General features: G+C 36.1%; 1 protein-coding gene across 1 annotated transcript in view; it reads left to right on the top strand.

Moving 5' to 3' along the window:
- The window catches only part of COL19A1 (collagen type XIX alpha 1 chain), a 194,809-nt gene that overhangs the window by 39,577 nt on the left and 135,364 nt on the right, over window positions 1-19,868 (top strand). Inside the window, exons 7-11 of the mRNA XM_053937526.1 lie at window positions 13,194-13,317; window positions 13,700-13,975; window positions 15,380-15,460; window positions 17,698-17,823; window positions 18,299-18,361. Of these exons, the coding sequence (XP_053793501.1) occupies window positions 13,194-13,317; window positions 13,700-13,975; window positions 15,380-15,460; window positions 17,698-17,823; window positions 18,299-18,361 (670 nt within the window). The remainder of the gene's footprint in view (window positions 1-13,193; window positions 13,318-13,699; window positions 13,976-15,379; window positions 15,461-17,697; window positions 17,824-18,298; window positions 18,362-19,868) is intronic.

The raw sequence follows: 19,868 nt of genomic DNA, 5'->3' as shown, positions 1-19,868 counted from the left end.
GCAGCTGAGGATACACTGTAGCCCCATTATGCTCTATATAGAGACTGAAAGATCATTTATCAGTTTTGCTGATTGAGCTGAGAGGATTCAAGTGTCTTTATAAAATGCATCTAATTTTTCTAGCTGAAGCAATGGTGCCACATGCTTCAAAAGTAATTTATCAGCCAATAGGAAAAAAACCAAAACAACAAACAACCCTGTAATAAATCAGATCTTTCGTTTTCTAGCTTTTGTGATTTAACACTGTGTAATCTAGTTCGCTTTAGCTATGCTGTCAGGCATTTCTCCTCTTAACTAAAGTTGTACCTACAAAAATATGTTTGTGCTGATATATCTGTCCTTATACTGGGACTTTTTGTTTAAACATGTTGTAGAGATATCATACCCTTCCCCCACCTTGCTTCTGAGTTTTTAGGTTTTATATCTAAAAATAGTTCATGGTCTGTCTCACAGTGAAACTGTCTGGTGTTTTTTTCATTACCCTGATTTTCATTTATTTTCATTTGGTTCTGAAAGATTTTTGGCCTCTAGCATTTCTATGTGGTTAGCTCTTTGCAGTTTTTATCATCATGCTATAAAGTATTTTTTTGTTTATGGAGATAAATTGACAAAATTTTTAAAATACTTCTTTGATGTTAAATGGGCAGTATGGTCCATGCTCTGGGTTTTTCACTTAGAGGTCTGGGTATCAATTTGAGTTCAGTCCTAAGTGTACAAAGTTTGCTGATTGCAGTCTTGCCTGTCTCAAGTGAATATTTGTCATGCCACAAACTCATTTCAAAACTTGGAATGATTTAATAAACTTCAACATGAGAAACGATCTGTAATCTATACAAACAAGATGTACAGATATTGGTATATTAACAGAACCACATGCAAGAGATCATGTTGTTTTTGGATTTAGTCAGTGTGACTAGTTCCAGTATCTCAAAATTCTATTTAAAAAAAAATCCTAAAAATATACTGAGATTGGGCATGACAATTTAGGCTTTGAATAACTTATTAATTATTGTTCCTAATATGGCATTGTGCTTCTAATTTTCATAGGAAAATTCACGTATCTTTTATTTTAGGGATTAGACTACTAATTATTGATACACCTATATTAAAAATGTTACTTTTGAAGTTCTTGATAGACTTTGATTTACCTCTTTTACTAAGTTTCCTTTGTGAACTCTGCTGAGAGTTCTGCTTAGATTAGATGTTAGGAATTTTTTTTTCACTGAAAGTTTTGTAAAGCATTGAAACAGACTGCCCAGGGATGTGGTCAAGTCCTTATCCCTGGAAGTGTACAAAGGCACTTGAGAACATGGTTTATTGTGGATACAGTGGTGGTGCTAGGTTGGACTTGATGATCTTGAAGGTCTTTTCCAACCTTAACAATTCTGCGAGTCTATGATTCTGTGAGAGTTTGGTAAGAACTGTGTATGCTCATAATCTGTGCTGAGCAGTATTGATTTACTCAAATAATTATGAATGCATATCCCAAAAATATCCATTGGTTAAGGCACATGGCGTTTGCTTTGGGCCACTCCTGAGAAGTGACAACACAAATAACATTACCAAGGGGCCATGACTCTACACACCTTTTTTTCCTATTACTGGATCTGTCTCTTACATGAGCAGTTCAGAATGCTAGGTGACTGCCAGTTTAAATTAATCTATGAAATGAAACAAAAAGTATAATAGTATTCACCAGGAGTGTATATACTAACAGGACCTGATTGTCAAGGCTGCAGGGAAGAAGTGCCATTCCAGCCCAATTCTTGTGCTGAGGACACTCCGTGGTGGATGCACTTTCAAGTACAGCATGTGCAATTGCAGCATGAAATTATTGCTCTTGCTCAGGATGGACATCTAACAGTGACTTGTACAGAATTAGTAGATAATGCTCACTCATTTTATGGGTAAAAGTGGTATTTGGAAACAGGGGGGGTTGGGACGTGAATCTTCTATTGCAGTAGTTTGTTTGACTTTTTTGATATCTCCTCTGAGATTAAGTTGCTGAGAATTAGAATGTTTAGCATATGTCATTATCTTGTAATGTGAACTGTGAACAATATATGATAAGGACAATAACTAATAAGATAATCATATGGACAGAGGCATTGGAAGAAAATGTATTACAAAAGGACTAAATATAAAATGGAAGTTCTAGCAGTACTTTAGTAGTGAGGCTGTATATGATAACTTGAAGGTCTGAAAAGGAAATGCCATCACATATCTGTTAAGTCAAAAAGGAGCATAAACTTTGAAATTATTTCTTTTTTTAATAGGCTATTTTTCTTTCCAGAGAACTTTTTTTAAATTTAGAAAGCGATAAATAATTGCATTACTGTTAGTATGTGGAGACGGATACGCTATGCTACCAGGAAATTACATAAGCTTGAGATTGGTTTGTTGAGAAAGTGTTAGGAGGACTAAAAAAAAACACTTAGTGATTCAAGATAGCTGATATGATTTCATGGAAAGGAAAGTCATGACTCATTAACCAATTAGAGTTCTTGAAAGATCAAAGAGTTATAACATAGCCTTACTTCTTTTTTTCTCCCTAAAAATAAGTTAGAAATACTCACATGAATTCATATTATGCCCAAGAATACATTCTTTACAGCATCCCAACTTTTTTAATCACAATTAAGTGTCATCTTTTTAAAAAGCTTATGCTGATTTTGTTCTAACACACAACTAAATGTGTACTCCTACCCAGCTGACTCTAGGTGATCCTGTGTGAGCAGGGGGCTTAGAACAGATGACCTCCAGAAGTTCCTTCCAACCTCAGCCATTCTGGGGTTCTATGATTGTATTATAAACTATTCTGTAGATAGTTTCTCTTCCTTAAGAATATAGTTCCCCATAATATTTGGTATGTAATTCTATTGTTAACCATGTAAATCACGGGTAAGAGTGAATTCATCAAAATGCAGGTTTTGTAATGGGGTAATGAGGGAACTAAGTACTTCCTTTTTAAAATTTCCAAAATATTTTTTTCATCTCATTACATGCTTAAATATTACAATTTTATTTAATGAAAAATATTTATGATAATAGCAATATTTTCTTCACTGTTGTAACTTTTCTACTTTTTTTTCTACTAGTCTGATACGTACACTAGGTGTAGTACTAGTACGTACGTACTAGTGTTCTTGGAATTTTCATCAGAGGTACAAATTCTAATCTCAGTCTTACTGTTAAAAAATTGATGATCATTCATTCCATTTTTGTTATTTTGCATGAAAATTACATGGATGATTTAACCTCAAGTTGCTGTAGTTGATGCATTGGTTTAATGCAAAGCTTTTCTGCTTTGGAGCAGTGAGCTTTCCTCACTGTTTTGAGGAAAGTTTGTGAATTCCTGCCATATCAGGCTTCCTTGCTTGGTTATAAGGCACCTAGACCAACTCCCCAGTCTGAGAAGGGCTCCCGGTCATATTCCGTGTTCTTTTAAGTTGGGTTTGGTTTGTCCTTTCTTTTGATGAAGCTTAGAATTCACCTAAATAAAATGTTTATTGACTTATCCATATCACTGCTTGAGGTATCCTCTCAACAACTCTGTCTTGAGCCAGATGCAAGACCCATCTCTCTTTATAAGCTTTGGTTTTTGTTTCTCTCCTAGCACTTTAAAAGGAATACCTGAACACTCCCCAGCTGGATCTGATAGGAACAGGGTTAGCAAGTCACAGGTCTTTGGTCCATCTTGTTAAATATAGTGATGACTCAGCAGATAGCAATGTGGGTATTTTTAAACTGTGTTTATTTTTAACCCCATTTAATCTGTAAGTTACAAAAAATCTCATTATTAGAGAAAATGTGAGAGTTGTAGACTAAGCTGTACATACTCTTGGTTTGGTTTTTTTGTTGTTGTTTGTTTGTTTTGTTTTTTTTTTTTAACTGGACATTAATTATACAGTCTAAGTCCTGAGACTTAATAAAAATAATTTCCAGTCTCTGAAAATGCTAGTAAGTCTTCTGATGTGGTGCAAATAAGGTTTTTGATTATTTCCCTACTGATTCACTTAAAATTTGTGAATGTTCACAGCTTTTATATACTGTAAAAGAGCTCCTTATTTATCTAATTATCCTTCTAAGTGTAAGCAGAAGACCAGGCTTAAATATGCATAGGCTAGTCATGCTGTGTGTAGGGGGTGTTAAAGCAAAAGCATGTTCTCTCTGTAGCTTCACTCTTGCAGCTGACAGCTACTTTTTCAGGTCTGCCCCTGCTATCTGGTGTCATTAACCTTTCTTACTCAGATCAGATCTCTTCTGTTGGTACTCAATCTTCACTACTTACACCTTCTTTTTTGGGGAGATCAGCTGGAGCCAAGGCAGGTAGATACACCCATTTATAACAGAGTTGTAGGCTCTAGTGCCTTTGGTCTTGCCTCTGCTGTTTTTCCCAAGCACTTCTTAGCACAGCCTGCTTGCAACTTTAGCCAGGAATGAGTTTGTGTATTTATAGGCAGTCCTGCCTGCTGAAGAGGAGGAGGCTAGTTATCCAGACAATTATTTGGGGTTAGCAAGAAAAAGCACCACTTAGTTTGGTGCAGCTGCACTCCAAACAGCAGTCCTAGCTCTCCCTTTCCACTGCCAGCCATGCTGTTAGGTTCACTGTGAGTGCTCAGCATTTTCCTAAGAGGAATGCTGGCCTGTGAGATGGTTTGCCCTTTACCATCAGCCAGGGTTGTCTAGGACTTGGCAGAATGAACCTGGGAAGGAAAGGGAGAGCCTGTTCCAAGTGTAATCAGCAGTTCACTTCGCTAGTACTTGTTCCATTGGTTCATTGTAAAAAGCTACCAGAAGTCTGGGATGGGGTTGAGGGGAGACTAAACAGGAAGAAATTGAGTGTTCTATGGAAACAACGTTTTTAGGTTGGGTAGCATGATGTCATGCAGGAACGCACAAGGTGCCTTCCAAAACCCCAGCGTGAGAAGTAAAAGGGTGTGAGTCTCTCAGCATGAAGCTCTGCTGGAGCTGAGTCACCCTCCTCTGTATCAAACTAAAGACACCGTTGTGCAATCAGTTAGTGTCTCTACATATCTGTACAAATGTCTGAAGACAAATGTATGCTTAGATTTCTTCCTCCTACAGGGAAGATTGTATGGATATATAAGCCAAGTAATTCCTGATGTCATCCCTCCTTTCCATAGTATGAAGTGCATTTTCTCTCTGTCTTCATGGCCTCCAATGGACAAATTGTCTGTTGTAGTTTGAATTTTCTTTACTTTTCCAGACAACAGCAACCACTTAAATATACAAATATTTAATACTGTACAATAGGTCTTGCTTCCTACAACAGGGTAGGAAGCATATAAAAATGTGTGCAGAGCAATTTTCTCTGTCAGTTGCCTGCCATAGGTTACCATAATTTTTTTCATTAACATCATCAGAAGGTTTCTTGATCAGCTGAATAATTTCATTCCACTGTAGATAATCATATTTAGCATAAGGACTTAATATTGACTTCAGAGTCTGACAAATAACAGACTAATAACTAGACCTGTTGTGTTTGTTCCATTTCTGGGAGCTAACTAGAAGGATCATGTGAGTTAGAAAACAGCTCCTAAAATGTCAAAATAAAAATATGGGTGGATGTTGAAAGAAATATCCAAAGTCCTCTTACACTATTTAAATTTTCATCCTCTTCTCTTGATGGTTGCTATCCACAGTTTGATTTTAGGGTATTTAGAACAGAAAAGTGGCATTTTTATATAGTCTCTAAAGGCCAAAAATCTTGATTCAATTCTTGAATGAGCTGAAGACAATTTAAATCTCTGCCATTCTTTTAAGCACATCCTAGTTTTAAATTTTTAATGGAGACTGTATCTTTGGAGACAATCACAAACCCACTGAAGGAAAGGACAGATCATCACACTTCTCTAGATTCTGCTATTAATCTCCAAAGAGAAAATTAGAAAATTTTGTTCTGTGGGTTTTTGTTTGTTTGTTTGTTTTTGGTTTTTTTTTGGTTTTTTTTGGTTTGGTTTGGTTTTGGTGTGGTTTTTTTGTTGTTGTTGTTGTTTTTGGTTTTTTGGTTTTTGTGTGTGTGTGTGTGTGTGTGTGTGTGTGTGTGTGTGTGTGTGTGTGTGTGCTGCTTGTGAGAAATGTCAGACCCTAAGTGAATTTTTCTTTAGGGGCAGTCAATTTACCAGTGTGGTTTTGAGTAAGGAAAAGCACTGAATGTTTCTGGGATGTCCATACTGAACAATAAGACCATGTTTTCATGAATGCAGGGTGGTTTCAGTCCCTACAGTGAATCACAGAAGTAGAAATGTATTACAAAACTGGGGATGGGGATGAACGTGTCTGAAGTTCTACATGTCAGTACTAAAGGGAAAGCAGAATGAGGTATATATCTAGAAAGAGCATAATTCTCAACAAGAAATGATTGGAGTTCAAAACAGATGATTTTCTCTTGGTTATTTTTATATTTTCAGTGTAAATGGATGTTGCCACCACTTACACTGAACACAGATCTTTTGTTCAGAGTGTTTCTTTTGCTTAGATGACCAGAGAACAAACAAATTGAGAGATGGGGAACAAAGAAACAAAAACATGGTCTCTAGTTTTTTCACACAGGGGAAAACACTTCCTCTCCATCTGTTTTCCCTGAATCATGGAATTGGACAGCACTTTCTGATATCCCTCTGCCCCATGCTGCTCAAACCAGCAAGTGTGTAACTTCATCAAAATTGCTGAAAGCTGCCTTCCACAACATGAGACTCCAAAATTCTTTGTTGACCAGAAATTTCTAAAAACATTATCAAAATTCAGCAGAATTCTACTTAGGAAAAAGAGAAGAAAAATGTTGTATTTCCAATATCTGTTACTATGTATTACTGCTTTTAATTGTCTTGTTCTTATTACTGCTGATTTTTTTTTCCCAGAAAGTTTAAACTACACAGAAATAGGCTAAACTTGGAAAGCAGACAGTTATTCTGATATCTTTAAAATGAAAAGAAGCTTTACCTTTGACTTCTTTAGGGCCAGGAGTTCACCAGTAATTCCTGTAAATAAGGATACTGAATACTGCTGTTAACCCTAGGGTAAAAGTACCTTGCACAGACATAATGGTTTTGGTATTTCTGTGCCTCTTTCAAACCAATGTTTTTTCAAATGCCCTTTAAAATTTTGATATCAATACAATTGACTTTCTCTCCAAAAAATTCCTGAACAACGTGTACATTAAGAGTCAGCTAACCTATACCTGTTCTGCAAATGAAAGCAGAGGCGTGCCAAAGTATATGAAATATTAGGTAAATCCCTCTTCTCGATGTTAAAATAATCTGCAGCTTTGCTTTCAGCAGTACATTTCATGAGTGGGTTGAGCTCTCCCTAAGTAATTAATAACTCTTAAGCTGTCTGAATAGTTTCCCTTCAGTTGCATCATATAATGTGTCGCATGAAAACAACTTGAGGCCTAATGTAACATGAAACTATACAGTGCATCTTAAAGTGATTTGAGGAAGATGGATGGGAAGGAAATTATTTCTTATTCTGACAGAAAAGACAGCTGTTCCTAGCTTTTATTTGAAAAGAATTTGAAATACATTTTCTAGGCAGGGATTGCTAAATTGTTTTAGTTAGTTGATTTCTGTTCTCCTGTAGTATCAGTCAAGTTAAGTAAAAAACTGAGAATCAAAAATATACCAATTTGTTGTAGAAATATTAATAATAATGTGGAGACTTTTGTATTTGGTGCACCTGAGCTTTACTTTTTTATTCATAACAGATCTGAGTTTAAACCCTTTGCAAACATTAAAAAGTTAACACTTCGGTGTCTCTGTCAATGAAGTATGAAATAAATCATTACCCAACACAGGAAAGTTTTTTAAACCAACTCCTTGAGCTCTGGTCACCAAATTATTGTAACATTGTCATGTTACAAGTGACATACACCAGGTAATTGTATATGTCAGCTGAAAAAGATATCTCTTGCCATAAACTCAAAACATCTCTCACTTCACTCTCAGGAAATGCAAGTTGGCTCATCTTTCTCTTCTTGGAAGATATACAGCAAGCTGGAGGCTTCATTGATACTTGTAAATACGGAAGTTTATCATATGCTGTAGTGTATTCTCATTCGATATGGAACAATTGGAGTTCATGGGATTCAAAAATAGATGCTGCTTTTCCATTAGTGCTTTTTTTAAAAATAAAAACAAAAGGTAAATAAAGGATTGCCTTACTAAATTTGATATGCGTAACTCAATGCTGCTTTACAAAGATAGAACTAAAACTGTTTATAGCATAGTGAATACACAGTTAATTCATTCATAATTACTTCTTTTAGTATGCTAGCACTAGGAGTTCCAGCTGGTATATGCATTTCAGAACCTTTGAGGAAACAAATGAATAAAGAAAATATTTTACCAAAAGTCATTCTATACTTAATCTTTATAAACAGTGGAAGGTATGCACAAATACAGTGGTAATGTTCATGCAACATTCTTGTAACTGCTCTTCTGGTAACCTCATAATGTACAGTCATAGTATACACCTGTTTTTAGGAAAAATTATGGCTACATTTGATGCAGTAAAAAAAGAGGAGAATGCAGCAAAAGCCTTTGCAATTCTGTGTATACATATGCTTTGACAGAGTGGCACACAGTTGTTACAAGAACACGTGTGTTTGTTACCATTCTGGCTGCATCTGCCTCATGTTTCAACCAGTGAAATATTAAGACCTGAATGTATGGATTTGTAACATATCTGTGTATAATCTAAAACCTTGTATTGTTGGGAATGTTCCTGCTGGCTATTGATGGTCTTCTCAATTTGCCAGCTGAGGCCTCTGTAATTTGCAGTACATCTCAGCCCAGCAGACCAGGGTGGTGTAAATTCAAACCTCTGTATTCAGTTCATGTGCTTCAATTCCTGCTATTGTTTTCAGTAGTTTCCACCAAGGGTGTGCTTTGCTTTGAGAACACAGTGCTCCATTCGTCAACTTGAATTTTTTATTATATACTGCTGACAATATGGACAGAGGGAGAGAATCAAACTGTCAAAATTCCACCTAAAGTGTAATTTAATCAGACTCTGGGTGCCTGAGTCTGAGAATAATTCAAATTACCCACTCTCAAGCACCACCCAACCCCTAGTGGCACCTAAAATGAATAATTTTGGACAACTGATTTCCCCTGGCATCTGGGCATAAATTCCAGGCATGCTTAGAAGCACCATGGCTTAAGTAGACAGGCATGTAACTCCCACCCAAGTTCCATTGTGACTCAAAGATGTATGTAGAGATGCCAGAACATTGCCCATGTCCCTAGAGGTGCCTAAGCCATTGCCTGTGCTTCGGTCACACACAGTAAGCTTGGACAGCATCGGATTCAACACAAACCACAGCAGTCATGAGTGGTTTGAGTGCAGAAGAGGAAGAAAGCACCTTTTTAATAGCCTTAAAAGTTTGAGTAGTCATCTGGGAAGGATGTCTGGTTTGGTAAGGAAATTAAACAAGAATGGGAGAACTTAACTGTTGTTCCACTGAATAGGATATTTGCTTTCCATGGAGAGCTCAGATTTTTTTCTCCCAACTCTGATGATGTAATTTTGTTCAGACACTGTTGTCCAAAAAGGCATCTGGTTGAGAGATCAGATGTCAAGGATACCCTCATCTGCTTGTCTGTGTTAATTTGTAAGTTCTTGTGTCTTGTCTTTACGGATAAATTCGTACACTTACCAGTTGCTACCCATATTTCTGTAACATTATAACTTGCTTAAAACCTGTCATGTCTCTTACTGCTTTTGGTGTAGACATCATGACTTACTACCTTAAGTTCACATTCTCTGTTTGTGCTGTGTGTACATATGTAGACATTGAGGTGAGCTTGATGTAGGTTTCCTTCACCCTTCTTGTCTCTGCTTTTCTTATTATTTTTATACTGTGCCATGTGGAAAGGTTAAACACTCTGTGTTGGAGTACTTTTCAGGTTGTGGATGTGTGGAACAACTTGCTTTTGAATTTTTTATTAACGTTTAATGCTGTTCCTTTATTGTTTTCACCCTGTACATAATACCTCATAAGTTTTCTCAGGTTTTAAATGTTTGTAGATGTGATCAGATGAAACAGTATAGTAAACATTCAAAGAACTTCTGAATTTCAAATTCAGTATTCTATGAAATTTTGAGTTGGCTTTTCTCATGTTCCAACATGAAGTTTTATGTTAATTTTTCTTTTTAGTCTTTTATTTTTCTCATCAAATATCATTATATTTATTGCTTAAAACATGTACATACTCTGCCTATTTTTGAGGATTTTTAACTGATTTTACAGAGTAGAAGATGCCATGGTAATAATACTTAAATATCACTGAAGTATCTTATTAATCATCTGTACCTTAGTCACTTCAATGCTCAATGCATGCTTTTTTATTCTTTTACAGTCACTTGAAGCCATTCAGGGGCAAGAGCATAGTGGAAATTGTGTATGGTAGCAGATAGCCTGCTGGTTTTCTGGATATTTCATCCCATTATTTTGTTCCTTTTCATTTTCACCATCTAGCTAGAAGGGTTGACTGTCAAGTGTGTACTTTAAAGCATCTGTTAACGATTTTTTGGTCACCCAGGAATTTTCATATAGGCACCAATGATAACTCTTCTCAAAATAAAGATGCTGCTCCTGTTAAGTTATATCTCTGGTATATGGTAGCTGTATATTAAATTTGTGCTGTTTGTTGGCCAGATACTGGAACAAGTTTTCCAAAGAGTTGTGGAATAATTTCCATTCTAGATACTTCCAAAACTCAGCAGGACAAGACTTACGGTAACCTGATATAATTTTCTGGTTGTCCCTACTTTAAGCTCAGGGTTAAATCCATTGACCTTCAGAAGTACTTTCCTACCTAAGTTATTTTTGGAATCTAACTGAATTTACCCTTGGTCCAATTCTGCTTAAATCTTGCCTCTTTAGTTGACTTCACTTAAATTGGTAATGTCTTTAGGAATTAATTTGATGTTGTCTGATTTTCTCACTTCTCTCAATACAGTTTTCTTTGTCAGCTCAAAGGTAAAGGAAGTTAGTTAGTGTGAGCTCCTGCTGGTTTTTGTAGCGCTGGCCCATACATTAGCTCTTCGTTTGTTTCCTGAATGGTTTGGTAAATAGTTAAGGAAGGTAAATTTATATCACGTGTACTCACACAACCAAGCTTATTTGAGAAAATTCTGAGAGAAACACAGTTTTAGAAGACTTAATACTGTCTTACATCTAGATGGCTGTGAAAGTGTTAGGAAGGCATGCAGTGAAAAGCGATGGAGTGGTGGGTGGGTGGGGGTGTGTAGAAAATAGTGTCACCTTACCCAAAGACTGCTTCTGCTTGTCTTCCAGGCCTATAGTAACAATCATGGTTTCCCCTCTTTTCATTTGGTGAAGACTTCTGAGCATTTCTTTTCCATAGTTGTCTGTCCTTTGTCCATTAATGTGAATTCCCCAGTGTCCCCAATATGGAACTTAGCTGGGAAAGTTAATTGATTTTGGAGAGCTAATCAAATGCTCCCATCCACATCAGGTGCCAGATATCCTGTCTAGCTTACAGCTGTAAGCCTGAGATACCATCTCCTTAGCCTGCCTGGGGTGCAGGAAATCATAGGGCTGGTCCCATGTCCAGATAGTTTATTGTTCTGCAGTCACACACTCATGCCCAGTGAAGATATAAATCATGAAGCATGTTCTTTATGCTATATTTGAAATACAAAGTATGAAATCTAGGTCTAAGTACAGCCAAGCCTATTCTCTTTTGCCTTGCCTTTTGACATTCCGACATCTATAGCTGTACAACAGCATATGGGTCCACTAACAATGTGGGACAGCAGCCAATTTGGTCCTAGGATAAAACAGGAATCAGCTGTGGGAAATAAGCCAAAGAAGTGTGATTCCCACATGAGGGACTTAAATAGGTGCTAGTCCATAAAGAAGCTCCTTGGCAGGATTTAGAGCAGGCTTCTCTGCACAGGAGGCATTTTTCCTGAGCTCCTAAGTACAACAATGTCTACGAGGGTTGTGGGGCTATTGTTTCATCAGCTGTAGTGCTTTGCTCTTTCTTTGCCCCCACCTTTGTTGTTTGTTTTATTTTGTTTTGTTTTTAAGAAAAGTTTTATAGCACATTGCTGTATAATTGTAATCCCATCAGTTTGTGGTTTTGTTTTTTTTTTTTAGAATTAAACCATTGGCTTCATGTGATTGTGGGAAATAAAATGAAGGAAATTTTTCTGCTACGTAGGGAGTCAGGTTTCCTGAACTCTGATCCAGGGAATGCTTTTTGCACCATGGCTAGCTGATTGCAAAGAGCAATGTGAACACTTTTGCTACTCCTGTGTTGTGTAGAGATCTCTGGTTTTAATTTTCTCACTTCTGTCTTAGAAAATAAATAATTTGAAATGCAGAAGCTTCAAATTAAATAAGTTGATTGTACTATCATAATTTAATTAATACATAATTAGTGTATATTTAATGGTTACCAAGGTCTGTAGAGTTGAGGTAGAGATTTCATTTTTTGTGAAATAAAAACTTTCCAAAGGGTTCATGGAAGTGGTGTTGAGGTGCATTCTGTGATAGGTCAGACTTTTTTGGAGACATTGACACTATCTTAGGCGAGAAAGTAATAACAAAATCAAAAAAATAGTAAATCATTTGTTCTAAAATACATTCCTTATTTTTTTCAAGCTTGATAAAGTCCAACTGTTCTGATGCTCAAGATGTCCGAGTCATTGCCCATGGAGGTCACTGGATCAAATCCCTGCTCAAAGCAGGACCAACTTGAAAGTTAGATCAGGTTATTATGAGCCCTATCCAGCTGTGTTTTGAAAGTCTCCAAGGATGGGGATTATTCCACAAATCCTCTACAAAACTTATTCAAGTATCCCAAGCAATAAACTGGGAAAAGACATATTTTTAAATATTTTCATGTGGGACATTCGCTTTGCATCATTTCTTTTTAGTCTCCTATTAATCACAGATGCTAAAAAAATTAGACCAAAAACTAATTACACAACTTCCAGTCATTTATTCTTATAAAAAGACTGAATTGTACTTTTGAGAAGAAACACTTCTCAATGCTGAGGCCTGTGAATATGTATGAGTGGGAGCACGTGTTTGGCTTCTTGTTTTCACCAGGTATTATTTCTGTTCGTTCCTTTTAAGCAGTGCTTGTTTATATAAGAATAACAAGAAATCTTTTTCCTCCCTCCTGTTCCAGGCAAGTGTTTCCAAATGGGCTTCCTGAAGAATATTCTCTGGTTGCTACGTTCCGTGTACGGCGAAATACCAAGAAAGAGCGTTGGTATATATGGCAAGTTTTAAATCAGTATGACACACCTGAGGTTAGAGTCATCTTTGATTTATTTCCTCAAAAAGTTTCTTTTTTCCCACATGTAATATGGCACATGTAATAATGGATGTTCCATTAATGGATTTAGCTAAAGTTTATACGAAATAGACAGACTGCTCCGAAATAATTTATAATTTGTGGCAGGAATAACTGAAATTTAGCAAAATCTATTCAGTTTAGACTGCAAAATAGAATAAATGCATGTTTTGATTCATAGCTGATATGTATTTACCAAGTTACATAGAAGAATGCTTTATAACATGACTCTTCCCCAGTGTATGTAGTTGAAATATTTTTGTTATATCTAGTTTACCTATGTGCTTCTTCCTTATAACTTTTAAATAACCACTTATTTTATTTTGTCTTGCTTTCAGATCTCTGTCCTCCTGGATGGTAAAAAAAAGGTGGTGGAGTATATGACCAAATCCTCTCAGGGAAATATACTGCACTACACTTTCAAGAGTCGAGAAATTTATCCATTGTTTGATCGGCAGTGGCATAAGCTTGGTATTAGCGTGCAGTCAGGGATCATTTCCCTCTATTTGGATTGTAATTTAATTGAGAGAAAGCAGACTGATGAAAAATTCACCATTGACTTGCAGGGAAGGACACTGATTGCTTCTCGTGCTGCGGATGATAAGCCTGTAGATGTGAGTAGTATGAAAGGACAAACAGATAACTTGAAATAATGTTTTAGCCACACTTTTACTAACACAGTTGTAAAGAATCATGTAGATAAAATGTTCAAACCCAGTCATTATTTTTGAGTGTGTATTCTTAAATTGAAGTCCTTAAGTGTTTTTTCTCTAAACATTATTCAATGATGTAGCATCTGCTAAGACAAAGCTGTTGCCAAAGTAACTGCATAGAACTCAGTCCTGCTTTAAGGATCTGTTTTTCTGTATTTAATTTAAAGAAAGAGCCACCTAATTACCACTGATATATTATTTCTATGTTTAAAGGTAACTTGCAGTCCTAATTATTTTCTTTCATTTTTAGTAAGATTTATTTATAGGTTTATATCAGTCATCTGTTACACTTTGTCTTTGATAAAGGGAAGACACAAAATAATTAAGGATTACTTCTGTATTGAGGTCTTCTAGAGTAATTCAGCTATGTAGAAATAGGGGCACAGTTGTCTCTCCCTTATCCAAAAGGGAGGGATTAGGAAGTGGCCAGAGGTTGTTTCCTGCAGCCTTTGGTACCAGAATTACCCAAGGAAACTCCATAATATTCTTGGCTATTTTCTGTCCCAGGGATGCTATCTTCGGTTTCCTCACGCAGGGAGGAAAGTAACTTGAAAGCACATAGAGTAATTTGAAATCTTCAGGAAATATCAGTTTGTTTTAAGTACAGTGACATGCAGCTACCAGGTTTAAAACATCTGCATTGGGGTTTTTAGTGACCATCAGAAAGCTTCAGCGATGTTAAGTACACTGTAGGGTTCCAGAGGAAAATAGCACATTGTAATTGCCAGCTAACATTGCAGGAGGATATAAAACTGAGGCAGAAAGAGGAATATGAGGACAAGAATACAAGTTAGAATATTACTTGCTTCTCATTGTTCCATCCACCCAAAACAAATCTCTGAAGCAAAAGCTTTACATACAGAATTTGTGATTTTTGCTCTTCAGGTGATTTAGTGGCAATGTCCAGGCAAAGGTCTCTCCAAAGCAATAGATGCATGTGATAGAGAGTTTATCAAACCTTTTTTTTTTAGTTTCCTGCAGAGGAAAATTACATTCCTGAAGAGAAGGTTTGCAGAGGATGTCTACAAGGCTAAAATGCCTGTGTAATATAGCAAAGCAATAGAGATGGATGCAACTTACATGAAAATAAATGAAATCTAAAATTGATTTACATTAAAGTAATAGATTGCATAATTTGTTCCTTAAATGAGGAGTTGTGTAATTGTTTTTGATTTGTCTTTTTCTAGCATTTCAGAAATATGCAGTGTTTCAAAGAGAAAGTTTACTAGCCCAAGATAAGAAAAAGCATGCCATAATGCATAATTTTTTATACCTCATATTAATTTCTTTTGTATTCCTTAATAGATTGAACTTCACCACATAGCAGTTTATTGTAATTCACAACTTGCAACAGAAGATACATGTTGTGAAATATCTGCAGACTTGGTAAGTTATCTGTTAAAATTCAAATGTTAATACAAAAGAAATTACTTTATTGTTTCTTGCTAAAGAGCTGTAAAAAAACTTCAAGAAAGGTGATAGTTTAATTACCTCCTAAAAATGAATTCCATATCTAGAGTCATGGTACATAGTTTTTTGCTGCCTAAATAAATGGTACAGTGGAACATCAGCAAAAGGCACTAGGTGCTGCTAGTGCTTTTTAAATGCATTCCTTGACATTGATTAATTTCTAATTAGTAACTGAAGAAGCCTCAGAGAGTAGGAAACAAATCACTGCGATGGCTTGAGAATGGTTTCCAACAACAGAGGCCATTTCAGTAACAGTTGCATCTTTTGAAGCTTTATAGCTGATATAAGCAAAGCCCATGAAAGAGCTGCATGACAGTGGAAGAGAAGGAAAATAGGATGGTGTTGAGTTTTCTTTATTTCAGTACACTAAAATGGAGGAATGGGTCTTTTGATAACTGCAAAGTTGTAGTGGTAGGTTGATGGTTTCACTTGATCCTACAGGTCTCTTCCAACCTTGATTCTATGAAATACTTTCTTCTTTAGAATGCACATGCTGATGTGTATATATTGTTTAACATGAGGGAAAACATTGATTTAAAGAGTTTACTTTTCCTTCTTGTTTTGATAGACAAGAATCAGTGTAAACTGGAAGACAGTAGAACCATAGCTTGCAGTTGTAGATGTAATTATTTTGCTCAATCTAACCCATTAAAGAAAAAAAAAAAAAAAAAAAAAACCAAAAAGCAACAACAAAAAAAAAACCAAACAAAAAAAAAAAAAAAACTAAAATAAAAACCAACCAAACCACAAATAGCCTCAGAAAGACACTGTGTTTAATTATTGGCCTGCTAGTTGTAAGTAGACTGTAAGATCAGGCTCCTCTGAGACAGTGGACATTGCCATCACCACCAAGGTTGTAGTCAGCAAAAAAAAAAGCCCAGAGCATGTAGGAGGACTGATTGATTACATCTACAAAGAGATAGGGGAAAGTGTACCTGAATGAGAGAGAAAAATCTGCCCAAGAACAAAAGAGCACAAGACTGCTTGGTGCTGAGAAGCATGAAAGAAACATGGTCTAATTTCAGGGGGGAAATTTCAGTTTTAACAATGATTAATAGTTCAACTATATTTCTAAATATATTCTTGATAGTAATGCAGACTTTGTCTTGAATGCATAACCTTATGCAAAAGTGGAATGAATGGAATTTCTGTATGTTCCACTTTGTGCTTGGAAATAGAATTTATTGAGCAGTTATGACACAGTAGCAAAAAAAACAAGAACGAAACAAACCTGAATTATATATGAACACAAAAAGCTTAACAATAGGCTTTATCAATAACGTGTAGATATTCATGCATCTATGTAGCTAAAAGCACCAGCAGTTTCATTTGTATGTCTTATGTTTAAGATGTAAGAAATGGTGGACTACTTGTTAATGACTTTCATATTAAAACTAGCATTACATTTTCTGACTTATTTTTTTCACAACTTCCTTACCCACTATAACAGCTACATTTTGAGTAATTTAAGGGAAGGAATTTATACTTGGATAAAAAATTTCTATGCTAAGCAGAAAATCCTGTGGGAATTTCTCTGACAGAAGGCTCAAAAAAAAACTTCATTACATCTTAATGAGACTTACTGAGATTTAGCAGGTTCTGTTGACTTGTCCTGTAGTATTTCTTCAGGTTGACTCAGTTCTCAGAGTCAGAGACAGGTAAATCTTGGCTTCAGGGCTTTTTTGTTTGTTTCCAAACTATCTATGCCAGAAGTATTTAACTACCAAAAAAAAAAAAAAAAGTTTTTCTCAGCATTCACTTTTATATTTTGCACTTAGAAGCAGGGCAGAGGAGAGGATGAGACTATGCAGTACTGTCTTTTTTCTTTATCCCCATCAACATTTTCTGTTTCACTACATCTAATTTTGGGAGACTTTGTTCCTCTTTATTCGTCTGTATTTTGGAAGAAAGAAGTGGGACAGTCATATCAGTTTTAACTGGCATCAATTTTAGTACAGAAGGATCTCAATATCTAGATTTTATTTTTTACAGCTTTTTTCTCTGTTTGGAAATTGTTGTCACTTTCTGTATATGGTTTGTACAGGAGTATTAAAACAGAAGATAACTTAAAACAAGCAGTTGGATGGTATTTACCTGTTAACCAAAGTGGACCAAAACCAGAAAATCTCGTGTTTTTTTTTTTTTTTTTTTAGTGCCCACATGAGGAGAGGTTACTAGCTACAACTTCATCACCAGTGACTGTTCATGCCAGCAAAATATACACGCTTCCAGGGATGCAGCAAGAATCTACACAGAGATGCTACTGCTTTCCAAATAAAGTATAAAGTTTTCCTGTTGCTTTTTAATGCATCATGCTGTTTAATCTTGTTGGATATAAAAACAGTTGGTGGTTTTTTTTTGTTTTTTTTTTTTTTTTTCCAGTCATGAAAAAATCTTACTGGTTCGTAGTATTGTAACATGTTTACATTGTATTTCCCAGTTAAGAAACAGTACATTTTGGATTTAATGTTAAGTTAGAGATGTCAGTAAGGTTTAATTGTTTGACTATACACCCAATAAAGTACCATGGTAAAATTGAGAATTATATTTAGGCATTATATTTAGTGTAAATATTTTTATTTGAGAATGAATTATATTCTACATAATGTTTGTTTTCTTTCAATATTTCTCCTGGGTGTTGCACTATATTTATTGAGTCATTTGCTTTTTCAGGCATTTGCGACAAAGACAGGAAACCTAACCAAATACATTTGAGATCTGCTTTGTTGACTTTTTTATTTCTTTTAAAATCAGGGAGAAGCAGGATTACCAGGAGTAGCTGGTTTGCCAGGCCACAAAGGAGAGAAAGGTGAAAAGGTAAAATATCACTTGAATTCTCTTTTTCAAGCCTTGTCATTGGCTTATCATTCTTAAATGGGAATTATATGGATTCTGTTATTCCTTAAAGGAATCTGCCTGAGCACAGGGTAGATCCTTTATCAGTCAGTGGCTGGCTCTGTGTGTGAGCTCCCTGTCAGGCCTCTTACAGCTTCCCCACTTTGGGGTCACCTCATCAGCTCTGTGGAGCACAGTGTACGTGCCTGGGAAGCACATGCCTCCCCAGCCCTGTCACCATGCCTTATACAGAAGGTATGGAGATAATCTGACAAGAACTTTTCCATCTCACGTGTGTACATCACTGCTGATGGACAGAATCCCGTGTGGTGGAATCATCCTTGCAATCATCAGTAGGAGGGTATGAAATATGACCTCCATATATTCTTTAACAACACTCCTACCTGAAACTTAATTGTGAAGAGAGAAGAATCTGACATTGGCAAGTCTTTAGGACAGGCCAGTTGGTCCTTTCCTTGTGCCTTTTCTGAATTTTCTTGTAATGCTTACCATTATATTCTTATGCTATGTAGCTTGGAATTTCCTATAGTATAGGTCAACATATCAGATGTTTTCCTTTCACACTCCGTTCCTTAAATTTTATTGGAGGATGCTGAATTAAGACATGTCTGGGAATGTGTTTTCCATGTGCTATTAGAGGGGGCAAATTGAATAAACTTTTGAAAATCTGCCACAAAGACAGTGAGATAGCAATTGAGTTCAGGGAATGCAGTGTGAGAGGAAGATGCCTAGACTGTCCTAATCCAGAGGTATCCTGCCCCAACATCCTACCTTGCAGCACACCATTTAATATGTGATTAAATTGTTTGTGAAGACAGCCAGGAGGGTTCCTATAACTGTAGTATGTGGCTGAAAAGGGTCCAGTTCTGAGAAGGCTTATCTACACAGCTGGTTGAAATTAAGAACATTCCTTCACAGTATATTGCCCCCCACCACAACTCCTCCCCTCCAGTATATATTTCACTTTTGACACAAGCTGTATTTTTAGGTGAAAAAAAAAGTTCATTCATGTTAGTTTCTATAGTCCAGATCAACCTAGAGGGACTGCTGTCAGTTTTCAGACCTAATCATGAAATTTTTATCTGGAGTGTATTAAACAATTGTCAGTTTTTAGTTTTAGCTTATGCTAGCAGCATTGGGAGTTTCCTAGCATTTATTTGGGAAAGAGTTCTTCTGCTCCTGACCTGATCCATTTAGACCATTGCTACTAAATTGGGAAAGCAGACTTCACAGGTCTGATTTTTTTTTTTTTGCCATTTAATCTCCCTGCCAATTAGCAGTATTTACCATGCTAAGCAGAGTGCCTCTAAACAAAGCATGTAAGGTTTTGTTCTCCCACTTGTTTTACAAAAAAAGAGCCTCATTGCATGGATTCTCTGTGCATGGAACTATCTGAGAGTCAATGAACCCCACTGCACCCAAAAGTTTAACCTAAAGAGAGTGTATTGACATTCATAAATATCCTTTC

This window comes from Vidua chalybeata, chromosome 3, assembly GCF_026979565.1.
Source record: "Vidua chalybeata isolate OUT-0048 chromosome 3, bVidCha1 merged haplotype, whole genome shotgun sequence".
Classification (NCBI taxonomy): domain Eukaryota; kingdom Metazoa; phylum Chordata; class Aves; order Passeriformes; family Viduidae; genus Vidua; species Vidua chalybeata.
The sequence above is the reverse complement of the archived record's forward strand: the minus strand, read 5'-3'. Positions and strand labels throughout refer to the sequence as shown.